General features: G+C 38.6%; 3 protein-coding genes across 4 annotated transcripts; all 3 read right to left on the bottom strand.

The window, feature by feature from the left end:
- Positions 1-12: 12 nt before the first annotated feature.
- Positions 13-1868, bottom strand: ttc32 (tetratricopeptide repeat domain 32). Its single transcript, XM_026340785.1, has 3 exons — positions 1714-1868; positions 1373-1539; positions 13-797 (listed from the first exon to the last, which is right to left on the bottom strand). Exons 1-3 carry the CDS (start codon positions 1827-1829, stop codon positions 670-672), a joined length of 411 nt encoding a protein of 136 aa, XP_026196570.1. The 5' UTR covers positions 1830-1868; the 3' UTR covers positions 13-669.
- A 2624-nt stretch (positions 1869-4492) lies between these two features.
- matn3a (matrilin 3a) lies at positions 4493-9715 on the bottom strand. Of its 2 annotated transcripts, XM_026340817.1 has the most exons (6): positions 9357-9715; positions 7958-8467; positions 6538-7113; positions 5724-5849; positions 5435-5533; positions 4493-5204 (listed from the first exon to the last, which is right to left on the bottom strand). In XM_026340817.1, the coding sequence occupies exons 1-6, from the start codon at positions 9520-9522 to the stop codon at positions 5149-5151; spliced, it is 1533 nt and encodes a 510-aa protein (XP_026196602.1). In that variant the 5' UTR covers positions 9523-9715; the 3' UTR covers positions 4493-5148. The 2 variants fall into 2 exon arrangements, 1 of the variants encoding a protein (XP_026196602.1); XR_003297535.1 differs by lacking the exons at positions 6538-7113; positions 7958-8467; positions 9357-9715 and having other exon boundaries at positions 4493-5048; positions 5135-5533; positions 5724-6245.
- Positions 9716-10319: 604 nt separating this feature from the next.
- On the bottom strand, positions 10320-18025 carry laptm4a (lysosomal protein transmembrane 4 alpha). Its single transcript, XM_026341570.1, has 7 exons — positions 17796-18025; positions 15784-15904; positions 14043-14119; positions 12849-12971; positions 12491-12586; positions 12166-12264; positions 10320-11224 (listed from the first exon to the last, which is right to left on the bottom strand). The coding sequence occupies exons 1-7, from the start codon at positions 17922-17924 to the stop codon at positions 11150-11152; spliced, it is 720 nt and encodes a 239-aa protein (XP_026197355.1). The 5' UTR covers positions 17925-18025; the 3' UTR covers positions 10320-11149.
- Between the last annotated feature and the right edge of the window lie 1254 nt (positions 18026-19279).

Raw genomic sequence — 19279 nt, 5'->3', positions numbered from 1 at the left:
TAATCCATAATGTGTAATCAAATCATTTATTGTTCATCAGTTTCAAATACATTTACATTTGTGTTCAACATTAAAAATACACAGGAAACATAATAAATTACTTTTCATTAAAACCATAATCCAACTGATGCTTTAAAATTTCCCTTTTAGCTGAAAAACACCTCATCATTAGTCATTGCTAACAGTTGTTCATAGTTTGTTTATGGCCACACACCTCCTCCCAGGAAGGTGCACTAGCATTTATTACTCTCTGTAAAACCCAGACTCATCGTTTTTCCGTGTGTGCCTGGGTCGATGAGTCGGCAATGTCCGCTCACAGATTTATATGATATCCTTTAATGTATGAGGCTATCACATTTTTATTCAAAAGAGTCTTGAATCAGTGCAGAAAAGGAATCATCGAAGCTCTGCTTAACAAAAACCTATGTTGGCATTGCGCCTAATCCATCTGCTGTGTTCACTTCCTTTCAGGAGTTCAAGATTTTGCATCTATTGTGTTTTTCAGCTTTGAATTTGTTTTTGCAGATCATATTATAATGTTTATGTGCCATAGAATAAAAGTGAGCATCGCCTGAATAATTTACTGTACATTTACGTGTTAGTACACCTATTTTTAACAGGCTGATTGCGATACAAATTTAAATATGTACTCTGGAGTTTATGAGCTTGTCAGTATCCCCTGTTTATCTTCTGCTGTTGGTCAAGAAGTGTTTGTTGCAGGCTCAATTTGGCATCTTCAAAATCTGGATTGAGTTTTAATGCTTGCAGGAAGTCCCTCTTGGCATCGTCGAAAAAACCTGAGAGATAATAAAAATGTGAATACATAATTGCTTTAAGTTTATGATGCGTAATATACTGCCAGAGTGGCTCGTTAGGAGTCAGAGGTTTCATACGCCGAGCACGAGGGCTGTTATGCATTTGATTTAGTGAATGCTGGGCTCCATCTAGTGTCCTGTGAGCAACCCACCAAACTGAGGCCACATACACACAACATCCTGCCTAACACTGTGAATATAACAATTGATTTAAACAAATAATCTCACCTCTGACATATATTAAAAGACAGCTGACTGATCACATAAGCAGCAAAGGGTACAAAAGAAATAATCACTCACCACTACATGCATATTGAAGTAAATGCATCAGTATTGTGTAAAAATTGCATATTACTAAATATACATCAGTGAGGAATTTGCACATGTGTTTTTAAGGTTTCTGTCCATCAAGACTGTGTAAATCTGAATATAGGTGACGTGTTTGGCATTCATCAGAAGCAAACACTGTCATAAATTATACATTTACAAAGGTGTAATTATTAATCGTTTGGGAGTTAATGTGTGTATTGCAGATTGCTCTTCTTGTCACTTCTTACCTAGTCTATAGTGGATGAGTCCTCTGTTGTAGAGAGGTATTTCAAAGTGACTGTCAGCCTGTATTGCAGAGGTATAATCCTCTATTGCTTCATAAAAGTCCACCCGGAGGTACTTTATCTGTCCACGGTTGTTATAAGCAGTAGCCACATTTATCGCCTCACAATCCCTGTAGAAATGTAACACAGCGAATGGAGTTAAATTACATTTAAACTAGAGAAACGATGTCAACATTAGCTAACAGTTAGCGAGGACATACAATCCGATGGGTAACAGAAACCTGTGTAACGTGAACGCAGGTTAGCTAGCTCATTTCGCTCGCCAAAAAAAGCACAAATCCTACCTGGACTGTGAGCAGGAAGAGATAAACTTTGTGTACAGTTCCTCTGCCTGCTTGTGATTCTGCTTTTTAAACTCAGAGTGGGCATGTTCAAGTATTTGACAAATATCTTCCTCCATGGTTAGATGTCTGCGAAGGTTTGGCTGCCGTGTTCATCAATGACGGATGTGACGTCGCTGAACGTAGTCATCCAATCACGTTCTAGAGCGTCGTAAGTAGGCGTGACTTAGCCAGGCTTCTATTCCACTTGTAGCAATGACCTTTAGATAGAAATAAGAACAATTCAATTAAACACATAACTTATAATAAAGTAGAATAAAGAGTAAAGTTCTCTCTTATCTTAGTATATCTGACTATTCATTACGATGATAACTGTTAATTAAAAGGTGCATAAACTAATTAGAATAGTACTTCAAGATTATCCTTCTATTAAATAGGCCAGTATTGTAGGAACACATGGTTTCTGAGGTTTAAAATAAAATTTAAACAGTAGGTGGCAGACTTGACTCAGATCATTAAAACAACATTCAATCAATAATCTTATATCTACAGTTAAATCTTGAATTCAAAGTCTTTCCTATCTTATCCTCTCGTCAGAATTAAAACACAAGGTCCGATTACAGTTTGGACCAAAATGTTATCATGTAGATGGAGAGGTTAACGTATATTAAAGTATAAATGTCACACACTCTAACATACTGCATGTTACACCACTGTTGGGACAACGTGGACACACATTGTAGTAAATACTCATCGAGGAGTCTACCCATAAACAAACTGGTACAACATTCTCAGACAGTCTCCCATGACACCTTGAAGAAGCAGAGGTCACTCAGGACCAGTGCACTTCCCTTTTACGGCCCATTTATCTCCAGACAGTGTGAATGAGTTAAAACCAGATTGAGCCAGAGGAAGAGGACGACTGCTGACACTGTTGAGGAGAGGGTATTAACACGCAGTACAACCTGTGAAAATGTACGTTACTACTGGCCAATATGTCAATCAGAGGATTCCTACATCACTAAATATTCTGAAAAAAGTTACCTGGTTCCATTCTGTGCATTTGTCATTAAAGCGTTTCCAAAAGTTTTTACATTTTTATATTGACAGGGACCACCTGCACTTTTAAAGCTGTAGTTATGTTCAGTATCCTGGAAACTGTTCGAGCTCTTTAAACATGAAGGTTTGCTGAGAGAATTAGCACCAAGTATCAAAGTCTACTTCGGTCTGGCAGAACTAGGACATGCATCACGCACCTCCATCTATGGGGTCCTCACTGACAGACCCACAATGCTGCACTTATCTCACAGTTCACCTCTCACAGTGCTGTCAAAATGTCTCAATGCTTCAAGTCTTATTTTCAGTTTAACTAGAAACAGTCTGTGTACTAATACAGATGCCCCTCACTAGAATCCAGTCCAGAATTTACTGTATATCCAGTTTAATACCACCTTGACAAAAACAAAACCCAGCATCCAGTTACTACACTGGCCTTTTTCCAGAGTTTTCATCCACATTTTCTTCGTGGAATGGAGCTGCAAATAAATCCTGAATCCTGAAAACTGAATCCTGCTTGTCCACTTATGTCTGCCCTTCCAGCTTCTGGTTAGCTGAAAACACCTGATCTATGTCATGAGCAGTGGTTGGACAGGGATAGGGCAGTGCATCTACAATTGTCTAGGTATTGAAATATTGTAAAAGGTTGAAGTTGATCTTAAGCTTCTCATACTTAAACCTTCAAGAACACGTTGCACCAAACTTTGTGAGTCTTTTCCACTTCTCAGAGGTGTGTGAGTCCCATCCCTCTTCTTTCACCGAGACACCGGTGGGCTCCCCCTCTCTGTCCGACTGTGTGTGTGTGGTAACTGAAAGCCACTGAAATAGCAAACAAACATAAAACAGATGCTTGGTTAAAGGAAGGAGGGAGAGGATCCAAACCAGACCAGAAGTAAACATTAGCGAGTTGACTCTCTACCTCACACAGACATCGCAGACAGAGGGGCTCTGTTGTCAGTGCACTTTCAGGCAAATGAACTCTTTCCAGAAGTAACTCGATGACTTCTGTCTGCTGCTTTTTGGCAGAGGTGAAAATGTAAAATGATGATGAGAGCTGCAAAAATAGATGACGGTTTTGATAAGTTGTTAAAATAATTCAAATTGATATCACAACTCAGTCAAATTACAAGTCTTGAGGGAAATATTGCACATTGTTTATGGAAATTTCAGAGCTGTATCACCATATACTTTTCTATTTTGACAATACAACTATTTTGAAATACATACTTAACTTGGCATAGAAGAGTACAGTTACATAAGCGAGGCTGATACAATACCCCCTTTGTCTACAGAAGTATTTGTATATATATATATATATATATATATATATATATATATATATATATATATATAATTTACTACATTATAGTACCAATTCTTTTACAAGTTTAAAGGTACATGTCCTAAAATATTCATGAAATCAATCTGTCTGTTTCATAAGATCAGACTGACTGACATTCTTAAGCAATATTATGTACTGTACTTTATATTCATACCTCACTATATTGTAGATGGTGGCATCCACTATTCAAATTCCACATGAATAACTGATTCACAGGAAATATATATATGTATATATATATATATATATATATATATATATATATAGATTCAATACTTCACACATCCAGAGTGAAGTATTGAATCTGATCTCTTTACTCTCAGTACAAAGATTATAAAGTGTCATGTAGAAATGAGTGCACAGCAGACTTCCTTCTGGGGTTTTTTTATTGTCCAATTTGTCTGTTTTGTTACATTTATAGATATTAAATGTCACATTTACAAACACAGGAAATCTCCTCACTACATCATACAAACTTTGGATTATAAAAAATTGTAACAGATAGTATTTAGTAAAGAAAATATGTAAATAATTCTTAGTTATTTTTCCATCTACATAATCACTACTCAAATCTAATTTGAAATTTTCACAGTTAGGTACTATTTACAATTTGTACGAAGAAGACACCAATACAGTACTGCCGATACTACACAAGTAATATGCATCTTCTTTGGTTATTTAACATCACACCCTGTATATACTGGGGTTAAGACAGAATACTATAAAGAGCTTTTACAGCAGTTTTGAAACATTGCATTAACTGATTAGCTGCAGATAAAGTTGCTAACAGTCGACAGCAGTCAGTAACTTGAGGGATGTTGGTCAATGAATCACAGCTTCACTCGATCTGTGCTGGTAATCCATGCAGTAGTTGCAGGAGGTGGATGACAGCACACACACAGTTGTCCATGCTGTGGTGGACCGTGGCTCTAACAGGAAGCTGCAGAAAGGAAATATGCAAAGATTTGATGTGGGTGGGATCTTTTTTTATCACCAGTGTCCCCAGAAAAGACTGTCAAGACTTACAAACGTTCCCGTCTTTAAGCGCGGCCAACCATGTTCTCCAGACGCTCGATTCTGCCAGACACATCTGCGAGTGACGTCAGTCAAGGAAACACATTTACAGACACAACTAAACAATAAAACAAAAAAAGAATGAGAACGGGTGGTCATATTGCTGTCTTGAAAATATACAAGACCCACAGTTAAATTATATTCCAATATCAACACCAGGAGGTAGAAATAACCAGCTGTCAGCTCAGTGAAATGTGTTGCAGAGACTGTTTATAATAAAACGCATTCCACCTGAAACAACAGAAAGGATATGCTTAGCTGTGAGCTGCTGGATGGCTGCTTGAGCCTGCTTCTGGAAAGCCAGTCTGGCTTCACATTTACAGGGATCCTCAACCACCTCCACCTTCACCGCTTCACCAGGAAAAATATGTAACAGATTATAATGAGGAAAAAAAAACACCTATTATCAAACTAGGCTTTTGGTCAAGAACACAAGAAATCCTGAGCAAATAGAAACACATTTAGACATTAAAATTATTGACATTATTAATTCGTAGTTGCAATTTTGCCACAACTTTTGCAAAGTAAGGCATGTTTTTACGTTTAAGGGAACACGTTTTCTTGTCCGGATTCAAGATATATCCAGTCCGGCACTTGCAGTAATAGGACACGTTGCTGTTGATACAAATGTGTTCGCAGTCATGTCCCGAGGCACAGGGGTCCAGACCTAGAATAACACAGGATTAAGATGGCAGCATGGGTGCAGTTTCATGTCCTAGCATACATGCATTGTAGATGGGCAGCTTGTGTTAGGTAAGGTAAATTTGTGCAGATGGAAAAAAAACTAAACCAGTTGAACTGCATTACTTTCGAATGGAGAATATATATGCAGATAAACCTATGTAAGATAAACTATGTTTAGCTATTTTTGATTATGCTTATAATAAAATAAATATATAATTAAATATTATATTTGAAATTTGTCCTTGACCACATGTCACTTGTGGAAAAATCTGGTCCAGATCTCAGCCAAGATCATTGTGAAGTGCTTAAGTTCACTGTGGGTCGGACAACACAGGTGAAAATCACAGAACCCTGAAGTCCAATAGTAATGACAGGTCAACAAATGATTCTGAAAATAACAAAACAAAAAATCACTCGGGACAAGATAAAACAAAAACAAAACAAACAAACAAAACAATCACCTTATCTATTTTTGATTTTAAAAAGAAGCTGAAAGTTTAGGGCTGCATGGCCCCAAGACTTTACGCAGGTTTAACTTGGCGACTACAAGCAGGTTCTAGTGCCGACACCCCCCCCCCCCCCCCCCCGTAGACTGTAGGTGCCCCTTACTGAGGAACTAGAACCAGGGTTAATGGTGAGGAAAACATCTTGCAGGCTCGTTTTTGTCCTACCGCACAGGGTCTCCCTAAACTTGGAGGTGAGCTTCTCGATAACACCGTACGTCTCCACATAGAAGACGTGGTCATCCAGAGGGATGCTAGCCATCTGCTGCAGGGAGCGCATGTCAGCACGGTCCACCCCCACAGCATAGATCTCAATGCCTGAGGCCCGAGCTGCAGCAGACACTTCCTCCACCTGGTCTTGAGGTCTCCCATCTGTCACAATGATGGCCACCTTGGAGATGTTCTTGGACCGAGGTCGGGCTCCAGACAGCTCGGTGAAGGCCTCATTCATTGCAGACTTGATGGCGAGTCCAGTCATGGTGCCAGCTGCCAGCGGTTCAATGCGGGAGATGGCTTTCTTCATGTCAGGTTTGTTGAAGTGATCTTTGAGCAAGAACTCAATCTTGACTGTGCTGGCGTAGTTGACCACAGCCACTCTGGTGCCCTCTGCGCCCACATCCAGAGTGTCGACCATGTGGGCCAGGAACGTCTTGACCTTCTCGAACTCTCCAGGACGCACGCTACGAGAGCTGTCAATGATGAAGACCAGGTCCAGGGGACGGCTCCTGCACTGAGAGTCTGTCTCTGGTGATCAACCAAACCATGTCAGGATTAAATCCATTTAATACTCAAAACCCAGTTTGTTGTTTAGACAGAAACATTTAAGTTTCTTGGTAAAACTTTCATAGTGAGGCTAATACAGTTAATACTCCAGAACAAAACACACAAGACCTTGGGATGCACAATAGATGTTCCCAAAAGGAAACTGTTGTGCATCAATGCAGTGGAGAAATACAACGTTGTGGTCCTGGTGAAATGATGTACAGTAGTATGTCATAACACATACGAGGCATCATTTCAGCGTCTCAGTAGTCCATCAAAAACTTCTCATAGTTTTTATCCTTTCATCTTGTTTCCCTGAATGAAAAGGATTCTTGATGCCCACACAGAGAAAGTAACACAAATGGAGACAGCGGTAAGAGCCCTGCCTGTCAGACTACACACAGCGTCTATGGTGTCACATGCTCGCTGCTTCTTTGAGTGCAAAATAAGTAAGCTTTAGCTGTGTATATTCAAACTTCAAATAAACTATATGGACTATATGGCTACCTGTGATGAGCCAAAAATGAAATAACTTTTTTTAACCTTTAAGTTAAACAATGCTTAATGTGATTCCAACATTTTAGGGAAATATGCATTTTCTTGATATGAGTTAGATTAGGGTTGATATCACACTCAGATGCACTTTTAATATAAGTGTACAGATATAGAGTTGTAAAAAATTATTCTTTTCAATGAAATAACACCTGTTCTAGTGACTATTTAATCATTTCTATCATTCAGCAAGGCAAGACAAAAATATATGACCTGAAAAGATTTGAGCAGCATTGCTTGAGTTGGAAATCAAACCTGACTGATAATATTCTACCTGTCTCCACAGGACTGACGGTGGTGATGAAGCCACTTTGGGTACTGACCGGTAGCGTCACAGGAGCGGCGGTCTCCACTAGAGGCACAGTGGTCACCAACACTGGCGCGGCGGTTGTCAGCGGTGCCACTGTAGTTGAGGGCAGAGCTGGAAGAACGGTTGGCTCTGGTAGAGTTGGTGGGATGGTAGGGAGAGGTACCACAGGCACGGTTGGTACTGTGGGGTCTGACTTTGTCGGACATGGACCTTTGAATTTGTAAGCAAACGGGCCTTTGACTCTTTGATGAGGGTGGTGAGCTACTGGTGGAGACAGACCTTTGTATATATGATGCATTTGTGGCGCCACCGGCCCTGTGAACCTGTGGTGATAGGGCGGCATGGGGATTGAGGGTCTGTAGTAAGTCGCTGGAGGAGATAGAGGAATAGGTCGATACACTACCGGTGGAGTGATCCTTGGTGGCTGGTAGTGGTAGTGATACCCTCCTCTATACGTGTAATCACTTCTGTGAACTACAGGGCCACCAGAAAGGAAAAGTGAGAACATTAGTAGGTTGAAAGTGGGAACAGGAAAGTAGTGTAGGTAGACACAGTAGTAAGTTTTAGTGACATACTGTATACAACAACTTATTAGTGGAAGCATGAGATACGTTGAGACACATGGGCTGTTTCCAACAAGCTGGGATTATCTTGTGAAACACCCAGTGAGGGATTCTGATTTCATGCATGTTTGAGAAAAGTATAAAACATCGTTGTTATACTCTTGGTTAGATTAAATTAACGAAATATTAACTATTCAAAAATATGGTAACAAATGTGTACTTTTAAATATAATGTGGCCTTAGAGCAGGAATGGAATGTAACAAGGAAATACTATTACTTAGGCACAATGTTAAGGTACTTGTACATAATATACTTCTTCCTCACTATAGTTGAGATTAAAATTTTGTACTTTTTCTTCCCCTACATTTATCTGATAACTACATTAACTTACTAGTTAACGGTAAATCTAATAAAAATAAAAAATAAAAAAAATACACCAATACCAGTCAATGACCTGAGTTAAAAATCTTACTTAAGTAAAGAATAAGTAAAGAAATATTCTCAGCAAATGTACTTTAAGAAACAAATACTGTACTATTTCCCTCTAAATTGACTCATGATAAATGAGGGAGGGTGTCTTTCATAATATTAACCCTTTGATGGTTATTCAAATTTAAATTTTATTTTAAATGTAGAGTAGAAAATTTGGAGCAATGAATAAAAGAAAACAGTGTTAGGTAAAGTATTAAGTAAATGTATTCTACTTTGTCGCTTTAACCACTTTTGCTTCGTTACTTTTACTTGAGTAAACTTCTTCCATCACTGGTTTAAAGGAAACTTGTGATTCAGTCACACTTACTTGCTGGGTTCAGGGTCCTGGGCGGTGGTCGGCCATTATTTCGAGTTTGTGCGTAGCTCTGCGCAGCGCTCAGGTGAGGGTCACCTGCACTCAGGTGATACGTGGCCAGTACGTCAGACAGCAGCAGCGAGGCGCAGTACACGAGGCTCCGGAGGAAAGACTTCATCGTATCAGCATGCGGGGACGAGAAGGAGCTGTGTCCGCCGTTTTCTCTCCGTCGCTGAGGGTCCTGCTCATTTGAGGAGCTCTTAAACGCACCACGTCAAAACCATCTGCCCAATCCAGAGGCGAGGCCACGGTGGACGACTGGAGGATGGTGCATCTGCACCTCCACTCACACAGCCTGTGCTGTCTGTACATTGTGGAAGCGTTTGACCAGACTAATGCAAATTAAATGCAACTTTTCTTAATGGCTATGTCCTATTTAACTCCTGCAAAGAGTTCACAAATGAATTTGCTCAGTTGGTTGAAGAGTCAAAGCTAAATGTTATTTTCAGTTCATTTGCCTGTTAGTAACCATTAAATCAGGTGTTTTAGAGAGTATTTCAAGTATTGGCATAATAATCTGTGATGACTTTTTTTTAACCTGCTCTGGTTTGTTTAACTAATTTTTAATTTTAATTTTGTTTAACTACACAAGTTCTTCCTGGTAGATATGATGTCTTCAGTATTGACGTGCAATGTTGAAAATAAGAAAAAAAAAAACAAACTAAAAAGACAAAGTGTGTCAAAAGCTTTGACTGGCAGTGTACTTCTCAGTCATATGGATAAAGTCTTAAAAACAAAAGAGTGTACGTCTTTAGTCTGCTAATAAAGCTCATGTAATAAAACCGAAAGCTCCAACTCCAGGTAGTTGTTTGAGATTGAGGTTGAGATTTGAGGAGACACACCAACACATTAGAACCCTTTGCTATTCACCTCTCCCTTAAATTTACACAAGAACAAAAGACTGAAATAGAGAAATAAATGTTCTGAAATGTTTATTGAAGTCAAATGATTTTCCACCAGGATAAAATCATATTACCAGTAAAGTAATGAGGGAGTAAGGCTGGTAAGCATGCAACTACTAATGTTCACAAGACTAGCTGTTTGCTCCAGATGTGAAAAAGCAGCAGAGAAAATGATCCATCATCAGTGCCCTCTGCTTTCTCTCTTTCAGCCTCAGCTGGATAACTATTCACTAGCTTTGCTAACACTTAGGGCAGCAGAGAGTGTTGAACATGTTGAGGGTGGTGGTGAACTGGACCACAGCAAAGCTAAATAAATAATAGACAAAAGTGCTACAGACTCCATTCAAAACCGAGATGGAATAGTCTATATCTTAATAACCGGGGGGGATAACACAGTTCAACAATGAGAGATAGAGTAAGTGGGTTGTCATAACACTTTGACACTTCATACTGTATATCAATCTATAGATAAGATGGTGCTGGATTTATGAGAGCATTTCAAGCTATTTTATTTTTACACGTATCCCTTTTACTAAGACATAAAAAATGGCCAGAGGAAAAATAAGCTGGTAGCTTCCATTGCTTTTCAAACATCGCATTCATCCATTTCTCACAGATTTCAATCTTTCCCACCCTTCTCCTGTCACACCTCTACAGACGCTCCAGAAATATTGCAGGTATGGTTGAAGAAAGTGATTTCAGTGGCTTTACACATACACAGTAGGTCAGGGGAGGGTTTGAGGGTGAAATTGTCTTAAGAAAGAATTAGTGAGGGAAGATAGGAATGCATATGATGGTTGTGTGTGCATGTGTATGTGTGTGTTTTGGCAACAGAGCTGGTGCTTAAGCAGGCATGTAAGGGGGAGGTGGTTCCTTCTCTGGCATCTTCATTGCCATCTCGTAAGTGGGCAGGATGTACTAGAGAAGAGGGAAAAAACATGGTTAGAGCCACTGTGCACAACATACACTAACCAGATTAAACTTTAACAAAAGGTACACAGCACAATAACCCACGTGCACATAACCATGAGTAAATCTGGGTAAACCCTTATTAACGTCACCAGTTGTTTTTTGTTTTAAAGGCATGATGCCTGATGTACTGAATCATAACTATTACACAGTAAGGTAGAAAGCATATTCTGTGTTGTCCTTGCAAAAAACAACTGTTTACTGCAAACACTGGAGTGTCCTCTTAAGCAAAAACACAGTGTTTGATGTATGGGGAAAAAATTTGTGAAAAGTTGAAACCTCTCAAGTAACTCAAAGGTAAAAAAGTTTGTTTTTAATGCATTTTGAAAATATATTGAAAAGCTGAAATTATAAACCATGCATTGTGTTATATTCTTTTAAGACAAGTAAACATGCCTTTTCCTAACAGGTTAAACCATCAACAGCAGAAAGTTCATGAATGCTAAGCCTCAGCTTTTGGCTGTGAGGATGTGCAGGCCATGCCACCTGCTGTCTTTAGTGAAGTATTACACACTGTAATAATTGATCGACACTTGAACTGAAGTCAGAGAGACAAGTAAATAGTTCTTTTTGATCATGTAGCAGATTAGAGGAACCAGATTTCCCTTGCTAATTTAATCTAAAGTCAAACTAAAGATGAAATTACCACAATGTCAAGACTTGTCAAGGACCAGCACGGTGTCTTCTATCACTAATATGGTAAAGTAAGTAAATCAGATTATTCTGAAATCTGATTACTGACCTGCTGCATGTATACAGGGATTTAAAGTAACCAGGTTACTATTGTGTGTGTAATGTTGTGTCAATGTATTTTGTGTTCATAAATACTACTCAAAAAATCTATCACAATCAATCAGTGCTTGCATTAACTAGCGTATTGACTTGCATACCTGGGGAGGAGTCTCAAAGGCAGGGTACACGGCAATCTCTGGCATGTTCCGATTGTTGATGTACTTGTAGCAGTTCCATACACAGTTGATCAAGTAAGCCTAAAAACAGAGAGACAATTACAGTTTTGTGGTTTACTAAACAACCAGTAAACAGATTCCATCTCAGTTTTACAAGTTGAATACACCAGGAAAAAAATATGTATCTGTGATGTCTAGTGAGTACACAATCAAAAAAAGTAATATCAGTTTTTTAATCACATCTTGTCCCCAACACACTGGAGAAACAAGGTTGGATGTGGAGAAAAAAAAAACAACTTTACTTTACCTTGAGAATGATCAGGAAGGCAAAGAAGACCAGCACAAAGAGCAGCAGGCAGCTGGAGTCCAGAGAGAGCAGGTTATCCTTGTATGGGAAATCCGGCTGAGGAAGAAAAGACAAGTGGACATCAGACAATCAATACAACCTTTTTAGACTAACTCAAATTCAATCACAACAGAACCACATGGTCAATGAGAAAAACAGCTGAACTTTAATGGGCTCTATGGGACTGTTGTAGTAGTAACATTGTGCAGGTGGGATTCTTTAGTATTAGTACTAATTTTGGTTATTAACATTGTGCATGCCAAGTGTTGTTAAGATTGTCTAGTATTTCAATTAGGATCTGTAGACAGCTCAGACTGACCAGCTGGTCGAGGTAGTCCTTGATCCTGGGTAGGTAGGTGAGAGAACTGATGGCAACCAGGCAGCTCAGAGCAAAGTCAAACAGCTGGTAGCAGAAAAATGGGATGAGCCAGCCATCACGATGCTGAAGAAATCAGACACAGGCATAGAAACATTACTCAATTTAGGGGATTATATAAGAATTAAAATGCACCATGCAGCATTTTTTCCCAACGTTATCTCTACAGCCTTCACGTTTTGATTCACATTCTTACATGTGGGTAGGTTCTATTTCGATCTACAGACAGCGGACAACTCCTCAGCAGAAAAAAAGAATACGTTTTCCTTTAGCTTAAAATCCTAAACTTTGGTTTCATGGTTTCAATGTATAATTACAGTTTTTGACATTAAAAAAAAAATCCTACTGCCAAGGCTGTGACTGTATTGTCAGATGTGGTTTGGGGTAAATGAAAAGCTACGATCTTCAAAAACAGGAAGAGTTAATACTAAAACTGTGTATTAGCCAAACAGTCACACAATACATAATGATGGTTCAAAGTCAGTTTCTCTTTCACTGGGTCACTTCTGCTATTTTATTTCTATAAAAAGCACATCATAACCCAGCTTTTACTACTTTTGTAGCTATATTTCTACACTATCTAGCAAAACCAAATAACTTTGGTACATGATGATACTGGTTCACATTTAGGGACATTTTACTGGGACACTACAGCAACAGCAGCTCTGAACAACCACTAAACTGGAAAGGCTACTGTATCTACTACAGTTGTGTGGGAGCACATACACAGCTAAAGCATAATTCCTGCACACACTGCTAGCATGCACAGTGAACCCAGCCTGCAGCTGTGTGTCATAACTGTACAGTCCCAACTAGCAGCTTTATGCAGGTCCACGTCAGAAGGCTATCAAACCTGTCAGTCTTGATGCCATCAGACAGGCCTGTGAGGTAAAGATGACAGGCAGTGAGAACATACCATTGTGTGCTACACACCTACCGCTCATTTGAGCATGTTAAAAACAAAATTCAAAAGGAGGCTGCCTTGGAACTTCCTGTTATATCTTGCTTATTGCTTGAAAGTAATGCTGTCTCTTGTGGGTATTCACATTTGGGGATTACACATTTGCATAAGAAACTGTGAGAGTGCTTTAAATGAAGTGTAGCAGTCAGAGGAGAATTTTAAAAAGGCACACTTACAGTAATGGCTCCATACACCATCATGGCACTAATAGTGAGCATCAGTAGAGAGATGGCAAATCCAACACAGGCATTCTCTGAATGAGACAAAAATAAAATACACTCACAAAACACAAGCAGAGAATAGTTTCTACTTTATTTCAGCATTAACCTTCATTGTAAATGCTTGATGAATGTGGGTGAGTTGATATTTGCCTGTGTGCTTTGAGACAGTAGTAATCTGCATCCAGTGTAAAGTAAGCCTCCAGGGCTTCTCTCCTTGCAGCTAACTGCTGCTTTAAAGACCACCTCTGGAGAGCTTGAAGCCTCTCTCACTATGCTGAGTAAGTGTTGGTTAAGACACAATAAAATGGAGTCTGGGATAATTAAAAGACCCGTCTTTCATATCCTCTTTTACTTCTATTTACTGCTATCACTCACTCTCCCACTTGCAAACGGCTCTGCCTGTTGCACTGGAGAGATGATGCTGCGAGAGAGCTGCTGCAGCAATGCGGTTCACACAGACTGATTTGTTATTCAGTATTTGAAGCAGAACAACTTGTACACACATATATATATATATATAAAATTGTATTATTTATTTCTAGGTTAGGTAGGTTAGACCTATATATTACGGTTAATGGTAATACAGCTTTTATTGTGAAATGTTATCACAGTTTCCAAATTTAAGTCCAAATTTTGTCTCAGAACTGAAAGATATTCTGTTCACTGTCCGATAAGATTAAGAAAAGCACAAAACCTTCACTTCAGAGAAACTGCAGCCACAGAGCAGGGACACTGTAATTGACTATAATTACCTTAAAACTAAACACTCCGCTAAGTCTAAACAAATAAAAAAGCCAAAGGCTATTTAAACATGTTCTATCAGTTAAATTACTTTAATACATGGCCTGGATTGTGGAATTATTGAGTGCACTTTGATGAAGCTGCACTTAAAGTCACAAGTAACTGAACCAGACTGAATGCTAACATTGTCTCTGCAGGCTGTGGACATCCCCACTGCCCTGTATGCTGGCATGAGCCTGCTGTGGGAAGGTCAACCCGCTGCGGTCATTTCCCCTCTTTTCCCGCTGAGTCACTGGTTCAGAAAAATGAAGAGGCCTTCATCAAGGCAACCAACAAAACAACCACCAGCTAGAAAAAAATGGACCCTCCTTGTCAACCAATCCTGCCCTGGCACATACAAATACAAGCACCTAGGACACACTTAAATCCTTAAAGAAATACAAATGGACAAAACCACTTGCATGACACCGAAAATCACAATTTTCAGTATATAAACAACACAACAATGTTCCACTGTCGTCATCAAGTTGTTTTGTTCAATGGTCAGAGGGGAGTTGTAATCCCTGTGGAAGATGAGTCACTTGTTTAACCTCAGCAGCCCATGGGTTAGTTAAAGGCACTTAACAGAAAAAGGCTCCGAACCACTTCTAAATCCAACAAAGAAAGCTTCAAGTTCAGTCATGCTTAAATCAGCCATAAACCATCAACAGGACATGAAATATAAAGGCCCAAAAGAATGAGCTGTGTTTGATTAAATTAAGTGTGTAGACCAATAGCTCTACTTATAGTATGTTATGAAATATCAGAAAATGGTTTTAGGTTAATGTTATGTTAAACAACTACTGTAGCTCTAATATAAATATATCATATACAAGTTAATAAACATGTAAGTGGTTTTATGATTACAATATTTATTAGTCATTACAGTAGTTGGTAAACAGAATTTACTGCTTACCAGACATCCTGTCAGAGGCAAAGTAGTGGTCGATGACCTCATATTGCAAATCGATAGTGGGCACATTCTCAGGGTGGGTCACAGCTACAGTCAGCAGGATGCCCATCAACAAGTTGACTACCTGAGGAGAGGAAGGAGTGGGAAAAGAAGCTTTTATATGACTCTACCAGTAGTCTCATAACAGACAATTAATGAATAGTTTTATATATTTACCACATTTGGAAAATGTTTTAGATTGAGTTTTAAGTTTGCTGGTAGTCAATGTATGATACTTAACTTGCAGGGACATGGCAGAGATATGCAACATTACAGTAAACAATTTATCACAATAATTTTGTCAAGGTTAATTTATCACCATGAGGAGAAACCTTACAAGGCTCCAAGGACATTCCCAATATTCAGGCTGAAGCCAGTGCATTCATAGGATACAGTGTACTGTTTAACAACAAAAATCATGCAAGCAACTGGAAATACTGTGAAATTATATTATAGCCTAAAGAATGCTGGTATGTAGAAAAAATAGTGTTGCAAATGCTGAACTGATTTAATTGTAATTTGCAGTCAATGTTATGTACTAAACTGTTCTTTCACTGTGATGCAAGACTTTGAGAAGTGGAACATTTCAACATGTGTGTTGTGTGTATCAGTTTATATATTTAGACAACCTACGTGGGAAGAGTATTGGTAGTATCAATCTTTTTGGTTATTTAGGTCAACAAAACATAATCATGGTGAGAGAAAGACCTGTGGCTAGTCAGTCAAATTCAGTACATCCTGTACCTTTACTACTACTGTAAACCTACATGGGCATTTAAAGCAGCAGCTTTATCTCCCTAATCATCAGGAATATAAAGGTGTAACATTATCTTTCCGCACCTACCCAATGAGGCTTAAAGGCTTAATGTTAAATTGTGGTTACAAACATGCTCAACAACACAATATAAAAATAACATATTTATAATTGAGCTATAATTGATAACTATTTTCACTATTGATTAATCTACACGTTATTTTCTCAATAAATTAATTACCCCCACAATTCATAGAATAACATGAAGAAATTAATTGAGCTAAAGCAAAAATCCACTTAATGATTTAACCACATTTATTAAAATTTTGTTTTGTCCCAGTCTGGTGCCTAAGTTATCAATACTGATTTGTACTTTAATCATATTAGTATGGCACTGTAAACATGTTAGATGTTTTCTAAATCACTGGTTTAGTGGGAATAGGAGAACATGGTTTACACGTTTTATGTGTTAAATAGTGTCCAGCTGACAAAATCTCAGGGGGGATGTCGAAACAAAACAAAAAGCATCTGTTTTGTGACGTGTGGAAACTAGGGGATTACCTAGTATGGCTGTCAATTGGAGTGCTGCAAATAAGCATTAGAAAACTAGCAAATAGATGCTTCTGCGTGCTTAACTTACGACATAGAGCTCCTTGTGTTAATCTACAACCTACAACAACAATCTGACTTATTAACTAAATGTCTTAAAGCAATGGATACAGGATTCAAATCTGCGTCGTGCTGATAGAGATGTATGTGCATGCGGATTTCCTTTCCGTGAAACTTCTGTTGTGACAACAGCTACGTTAGCAAGTCACACGGCTAGCTAACGTGTTACTGAGGACATATGTCACAATCCTTAACCTTCACAGTTCACCTAACAAGCGGTGATAGCTAACTAAGAGTTAATGCTAAATATCGTCTGTTAAAACGGTAGTGAGAGTATCAACGGAAGCACTTAGCAAACCCCAAAATGACAGCAAGCTAATGCTAGCGTTCAATTAACTTGGTTTGCAAAGACTGTTGAAAAAATAATAAAAAAGTAACATCTAGCTAATAAATGAATTGATAGCAGCAAATATAACAGATTGATAGAGTCATCTAACGCCGACGGGCCGACATTCATTATGTAACTTGCTACTTTAGTGAACTTAACACAATTGATAATCGGTGGCAGCTAGCTAACATTAGCTTGCTAACCCGCATCAACCATTTTACGTACCATATACCATGTTCCCAGGATGATAGTCCCCGTCCGGACATGGCAACATCCACAACACCTGGTGGTGTACAGTCGGTCTCGACTAGGCTTGAAGTGATGCATGTCCTCTACAAGCGTAGGGAGAAACATCGGGAGAGCTTCAGGACACGGAGGAGAAAAATGTTCTCAGCATCAACAGTCAACGAACGAACGCGGAGAAACGCCCACACCACTTCCACGACGACGACGCCACACGGTGGATAAAAACAAACGCTCTGTCGGGAGGAAGAGCCGGTGCTGGGTTTAACTTTGACTGACACGGGTCTCAACCAATGGCCCTGAAAAAAAGTCACCGTCAGCTTATAACCACCAACGTGAATATTTCTTAAATGATTAATGACCTAAATAAATAGAATAACAACAAAAAGGCAGAATGGTGAAAACGGGGGAAATACGCTCCACGTATTGTTCAAGGTGTTCAGTGACGTCTTTGGCGTCATAACGTCGAGCCTCGTTGCCATGGAGATTAACAGAACTTTCTGTCCCTCCATAATCTACTCAAGAAAATATAGATCAACAAAATATACGTAAGTACAACTTTAAAAGGTATTAGTATTAAAAAGTAAACGTACTCATTGTGCAGAATAGTATACAGAATAATGTTATTCCTGTTAAATAGCCTAGCATTGTTATATTAAACGTATTATTGCCTTTAACTTGGAATTAGCTTAGTGTTGCAGCTGGTAAAGGTGAAGCTAATCTTAACTACACAGCCAGGTGGGTGATCCAAAATAATCCATAATAATTTATTAGTTTATTATATTTTGTATTGAGAATCTGCATCCTAAAAATGACCGAAGCTGTCAAATTCATATGATGAAGTTGTTTTGAATTGTAGTGAACTTAAAAGAAATGCAAGTGAAGTTCTTACAAATAGCACTAAAGTGTAGAACTTCAATGAATTTATCTGGTCATATTCCACCTCTGTACATGATGTATAAACCTGGTACATCACACCAGAGCTATCTATTAATAATGATGACAATGCAAAACAACTACACAATTGTGTAAAATAACCACTTATTATATTAACATATAAATCGCCCATGCACATAATATAGCTGCAGGCGGAAACTACAAAAAAACAAACAAACAAACAAAAAACACAGGGACACAAGGACTGCAGAGAGATGCAAATTACCACAAAGACAGTGGTTCTGTGGGTTTTTTAGTCTAGGTGCATTGCTTCTATAAAGGAAAGGAGGATCCATATATATGTCAGTGTTCATTGTCTCAAAATATAAAAAAGTAATATTTTTCAAAAGGAAAGTGTGATCATGCACATTTATTAACAATTATTCAATACAAAAATAGTAAATATAATTTCATGACACACATTGGAGCAACATACATTGTAGCAGCTGATCATCTTCATTTATTATGTTGGTCTTATTTACATTTAATCCTTCCATCTTTAAATTAGATGCTTCAGATTCTAGTTATAA

This window comes from Anabas testudineus, chromosome 24 (genome assembly GCF_900324465.2).
Source record: "Anabas testudineus chromosome 24, fAnaTes1.2, whole genome shotgun sequence".
Taxonomy (NCBI): Eukaryota; Metazoa; Chordata; class Actinopteri; order Anabantiformes; family Anabantidae; genus Anabas; species Anabas testudineus.
This window is presented reverse-complemented; position numbering and strand designations above follow the sequence as displayed.